The sequence below is a fragment of the Diaphorina citri genome, unplaced genomic scaffold (assembly GCF_000475195.1).
Source record: "Diaphorina citri unplaced genomic scaffold, Diaci psyllid genome assembly version 1.1 scaffold90, whole genome shotgun sequence".
Lineage (NCBI taxonomy): Eukaryota > Metazoa > Arthropoda > Insecta > Hemiptera > Psyllidae > Diaphorina > Diaphorina citri.
Genome location: NW_007377527.1, coordinates 329,450 through 335,449, shown reverse-complemented (window position 1 = coordinate 335,449; position 6,000 = coordinate 329,450). Strand labels below are relative to the sequence as shown.

The window sequence follows — 6,000 nt, the reverse complement described above, 5'->3', positions numbered from 1 at the left end:
ATTTGTGACAAGCATTTATGCTTAACACAATTAAAATTCCTTTTTTTAGTTGCTTCTGGATCAAAACTGTTTGGTAAATCCCGTGATGCGAACCAACAAAGGTCAGCTGATGACCCCCCTGGATGCTGCCCTGTACAAAAACAATCGTGGATGTGCCAAATTTTTACAATTACATGGCGGAGTTCCTGCCAATAGATTAACTAGCGAAACAGCGGCACTACGAGCAACTAGCAAGTGAGTCAACAATGATTTTGAGTGGGTGTCACCCAGTCATGACTTTAATTGCTACCGTTTATATCTTTTAGTACTATTTTGCTGACTTTTGATACAAAGTCGCCATTGACCGCAATGATCGGTAGACGTTGATAGTTAACTATGTTTGACCTTCCAGCTATAGGTATCCATTCGAGGTTCTTCAGTAGAATATTGTCAGTAATAATAATAATTTTCTTCGCGTTTTATTTCAGAATAGAAATCAATCCCGACCAATATCTAGACAATCTGAATATTCCTGTAACAGATCGAATATCCAGAAGTCCACTGACTGTTCCACTCGTAGAAAGAACTTCTGTAAGTCCCCTCAATGCCGCCTTACGTAGTCCTGTAAATATGCCTTCAGAAAATAAAACCATTCAAGTTGATATTAACGAAGAGATTTCGGTTATGAGTAATGATGGCAACACAAGACGATCTAAACAGGAAGTTGCACGGCAGAAGAAAAAGAAACATGGTAAAAAAGCCAAAAGAAAATTCATAACATCTTCTAGTGAAGAGGATGATGACGAAGAAGATACAGAACAAGAAAGTTCATGTGATGGAGGAAAGAAAATGGTTGTTAAAAAAGACAGAAGAAAACATAAAAACAAATTTGAACAACAAAGTTCTGAGGAATATTTAAATAAAACGGAAATAACTGTTAATTTAAATAACAAAAAATGTGTTAAAATTAAGGACTGTAATGCACTGAGTAAAGTAAACCAATGTAATCAACTATGCTGCCAGCAAAAGTCCGAAGTTATTGTGGAAGAGAGGAAAAAGAAAAATGATAAATGTGTTTGCAATGAAACACAAGTGAAACATATTGTACACAAAGATGATGATGACGACGAAGAAGATGAAGCAAAGGGAGGAGGAAAAGACAGTGGTAAAAGTAGTAGAAGAGTGAAGAGAGAAGAACAAAGAAGTTCAAACCAAAATGAAAATTATAAATCTAAAGAAAATCAACAGAAAAGTGAAGGAAAGGACGAAGGAAAAAAGAAGCAAAGAACAGATAAAACCAAGACAGAAGATGATGAGATTATTATTCAATCAGAACATGATGTGAGTACCACTTTGGTGGACAAGTCGAATTTAGAAACTAAGCAAGAAGAAGTGACAACATTCATTCAGCAAGAACAATACAATAAAGATATGTCTAAGAAAATTCATGAAGAACTAGTGGGTAAAGAAATCGTTAAAGTAGATGTACACGGAAGAAGATGAAGCAAAGGGAGGAGGAAAAGACAGTGGTAAAAGTAGTAGAAGAGTGAAGAGAGAAGAACAAAGAAGTTCAAACCAAAGTGAAAATTATAAATCTAAAGAAAATCAACAGAGAAGTGAAGGAAAGGACGAAGGAAAAAAGAAGCAAAGAACAGATAAAACCAAGACAGAAGATGATGAGATTATTATTCAATCAGAACATGATGTGAGTACCACTTTGGTGGACAAGTCGAATTTAGAAACTAAGCAAGAAGAAGTGACAACATTCATTCAGCAAGAACAATACAATAAAGATATGTCTAAGAAAATTCATGAAGAACTAGTGGGTAGAGAAATCGTTAAAGTAGATGTACACGAGGAAGCAGATAGAAAGCAAAGCGATGAAACAGAAAAAGAGGAGAAATCAGAAATCAAGGAGAGTCAAAAAGAAGAAATCACCTCTGCAAAAATGCAAGAAGACAAGAACACGCTTGAACAGACCGATACCGCTACTAAACAAAGTGAAGGCGAGAAACCTGTTGAAGATCAAAACAGGCAAACTCCAAGAATTGAAATCGAAGAACCTACTGTAAGTACTGAAACAGAATCGATTGTTACAGAAACCGAAACGATTGTTGAAGAGAAAATTCAAACAAAAGAAACCGAGCAGAAAGTTACAGACAAAAATATTTCAATAGAAAAAGAAAATATCGAATCCAAAAGTTCTGAGGTTGTCAAGAAAGATGAACCTTCAAAAAAGAAATCACCACCTGATGACGAAACTACAAAGACAGAAAAAGAGGAGACAAAAGAACCAACAAAAACAGGAACAAGAGAATCAACAAAGACACGTGCGAGTGGGTGAGTGATGGTTCGAATCCCTGTAGATATTAATTAAATTCCTCGTTTACTGTTAAGACAGAAACTACCTATTTAACACTTCTAGTACACAATTATTACGACATGAGTACATCCCATGTTCATTTTTATCTTATAGGCGTGCGAGTGGGTGAGTGATGGTTCGAATCCCTGTAGATATTAATTAAATTCCTCGTTTACTGTTAAGACAGAAACTACCTATTTAACGCTTCTAGTACATAATTATTACGACAAGAGTACATCCCATGTTCATTTTTATCCTATAGGTATTTGATTAAAATCATTACGAATAGATTGCCCTTCCGAGTGTTCTTGAGCTGAAAAGGATTTTCAACACAGAAGCAATGCAACGTTTCCTCGTTGTACTGTCAAGCTTTTCGAAATATAAGCTTGGTGTCCGGATTTTAGCTAAATCCCCTTTTGGGGTGAGCGATTCATCTCAAACGAAAGTCACTACTTTTTTTTACATTTTTAAATAACCTGATTCGTTTTCTAGTTTCTACCCTTGCTAGAGATCCAAAACCCCCAATCAAAATCTGACCGTTGTTATGGGTAACAAAGACAGAAAAAACGAAAGAATCTAAGGAAACAGAAGATAAAGGGGAAGAATCAACAACGAAAATAAAGGAGACTGACAAAAGTGAACAAAAACCTGAGGCGAAAAAAAGCATTGAAAGTGATGATAAAACAAAAGATACGAAATCGAAAGGCAAAGAAAAAGAGCCTACTGTTAAAAAAGAGCTCAAAAAACGAGAGCAAAAGGATACTCGAGTAAGAGATAAAAGAACCGCCGGCAAACCTAAAGATAGCAGTGGAACTGATGACAATGTTGAAGATATCGAAAAGTTCATAGAAATGGAGAGAGAAATGGAAAAGAGCCTACGAAAAAATCAAAGAAATTACGAAAATTCAAAAGGCGAAAGTGAAAAATCGTCTAAAACAAAGAAACCGCCTAAAGAAAGTGACAGCGAAAAAGAAAATGATAAGGGACTCCTGGCAGTCTTGGAGGATACAAGTGAAAACGACTTTGAACAATATGAAGCTACTAGGCAAGCTCGTAGACCCCGACCAAAAAGTGCAGTAGGAAGAAGAGGTCAGAGCAATTATCCTAAAGTTGACTCACGACGATCCAAGTCAAGCTTTCAAATTCTGACAGATGATGGAAATGGTGATGAAGGCAACATTTTACCAACTGATGACTCGGGCTACCAACGCTCTACTCGCAAAGAAAAATATGGTAAGTCAAACGCCTCTTGATTTTAATGCCTTCAATATTTTAGCTTGAAAGAATGAGAAAATAATTACCTAATAGAATACTTTGCTACCGTTAGTCTAATAGTCTAATTACATCAAAGTATTCTATTAGGTAATTATTTTCTCATACCAACTGATGACTCGGGCTACCAACGCTCTACTCGCAAAGAAAAATATGGTAAGTCAAACGCCTCTTGATTTTAATGCCTTCAATAGTTTAGCTTGAAAGAATGAGAAAATAATAATTAATAGAATACTTTGCTACCGCTAGTCTAATAGTCTAATTACATCAAGAAGTTGAAGAAATCTTCTCGTGTTTTTTTGTTTTAATGATCTGAGTTTGAAAAACTTTTCTCCCTCATTTTCCAGGTTCAAAAACAGACGATGAAGAGCTGACCATAACCCGATTCAACAAAAGCAAAATACCCAAAGCTAATAAGAAAAGCTCGTCCAAATCAGACTATGAATATGAGGATGATCCTTATGATATAAACACCATGTCTGTAACGCAAGCAGTACAACAGAGTATGCGAAAGTAAGTTCGGCAGGATGAAATAGACAAGCTCAAGCAGGATGAAAATATATTAAATAATAACAATATCAATATTAACATAGACAAAAAAAAAACACATCAATATCTTATCTTAAAGAGAAAACGATAGAATAGACCCGATCCATCCCAAAATACACATAAAGAACAAACTAATGTCCTAGAGGTGTTCAATATTTATGCCAAATTTAAATCGGTCGCGGTCACCGAGAATGTCTGGAGACGCTTATAACCCTGTGCGGGGCAGATGTGGACGTTATAGACACAAACGGATGTTCGGCCCTCTTCTATGCGGTAACCCTGGGGCATGCCGATGCTACGACACTACTTCTGCAGTACGGAGCCACGCCTAACCGACAGGATAGGAAAGGACGCACGTATGTGACTGAGCTTTTTTACTTTTTCCTCATAAGTTGTTTATTGCCAATAATACGAGTATTGCCTCGTATTTTGTCAATTTACATTTATTGAAAGAGGGGTACCTAATATGTGCAATTGTGCATTCGAAGGAGTGTTGTCCTCAGAAATTTGGGAGCATTAAGTTCCTAGTTTTTTTAATTAATTTTAAAGGAATTAGTGTTGGAACTCTTTAAATTGGAGTTACAAGAAGAAAAGAGAACAATTTATTTGACGTATGTAAATTTACATCTATTGAAAGAGAGGTACCTAATATGTGCATTCGAAGGAGTGTTGTCCTCAGAAATTTGAGAGCATTAAGTTCCTAGTTTTTTTTTAAAGAATTTTAAAGGAATTGGTCTTGGAACTCTTTAATTTGGAGTTACAAGAAGAAAAGAGAACAATTTAGTGGACGTATGTAGGTACATACATAAAACTCTTGATAGTGCTGTCAAACTTTCTTGGCTTGGCGCTCTACCGCGCTCCTTAATCTTACAAATGGACTCCCTTTGAATGCTACTAAACCAGGCTCATATTTAAAGTCAATATTTAAGGGTATTTGAGTAAATTTTGAGTGTATGGCCGCCATACACGCCCTACATGGACGCTACGCCACTGACGAGTACTGCCTCGTATTTTGTCAATTTACATCTATTGAAAGAGAGGTACCTAATATGTGCATTCGAAGGAGTGTTGTACTCAGAAATTTGAGAGCATTAAGTTCCTAGTTTTTTAAAAGAATTTTAAAGGAATTGGTCTTGGAACTCTTTCAATTGGAGTTACAAGAAGAAAAGAGAACAATTTATTTGACGTATGTGGGTACATACATAAAACTCTTGATAGTGCTGTCAAACTTTCTTGGCTTGGCGGTGCGGAGCTCTACCGCGCTCCTTAATCTTACAAATGGACTCCCTTTGAATGCTACTAAACCAGGCTCATTTTTCCCCGCGCTGTTACCAGGCCAGCCCATTGTGGCGCTGCCAAGGGCCAATTCGAGACGTTGCGAATCCTGCACGAGAACGGGGCCAACGTTTGGGCCCGGAACGTGAAAGGCGACTTTCCCTTACACGATGCTGTGCAGAGTGGTAGGAGAGAGTTGGTCATCTGGCTCCTCACCCAGCGACCGGATGCTATCAATGCGACCAACAACGATGGGAAAACCCCACTCCACATCGCTGCCATTTATAACAATGTGGAAATGGGCAAGGTAAGCAATTTGACCTAGGCAGGGTGGATTGGGGGCTCCTATCCTGTCTTCCTTCTCTCTTCGATTTCGGGATGATAAGACCTTAGCAGTTACAGTTCCCTCTGTCAAACCTCCTAATAAAAAAAATCTTTTCCTGTTCCAGATCAATTGCGACTCCTCCAGCAATCTTCCTGCAGGAAGCTCATCCCTCGCATCAAATCCAGTGATAACGGCTGGCTTTCTCCTATCCTGTCTTCCTTCTCTCTTCGATTTCGGG

General features: G+C 37.5%; 2 protein-coding genes across 2 annotated transcripts; both read left to right on the top strand.

Annotated features, from left to right (window-relative positions):
- Positions 1-85: 85 nt before the first annotated feature.
- LOC103524285 (uncharacterized protein DDB_G0286299-like) lies at positions 86-1,482 on the top strand. The gene is made up of 2 exons (XM_026833370.1): positions 86-234; positions 468-1,482. Exons 1-2 carry the CDS (start codon positions 86-88, stop codon positions 1,480-1,482), a joined length of 1,164 nt encoding a protein of 387 aa, XP_026689171.1.
- A 1-nt stretch (position 1,483) lies between these two features.
- Positions 1,484-4,130, top strand: LOC113473897 (myb-like protein X). The gene is made up of 3 exons (XM_026833369.1): positions 1,484-2,309; positions 2,903-3,574; positions 3,961-4,130. Exons 1-3 carry the CDS (start codon positions 1,775-1,777, stop codon positions 4,128-4,130), a joined length of 1,377 nt encoding a protein of 458 aa, XP_026689170.1. The 5' UTR covers positions 1,484-1,774.
- The last annotated feature ends 1,870 nt before the right edge of the window (positions 4,131-6,000 follow it).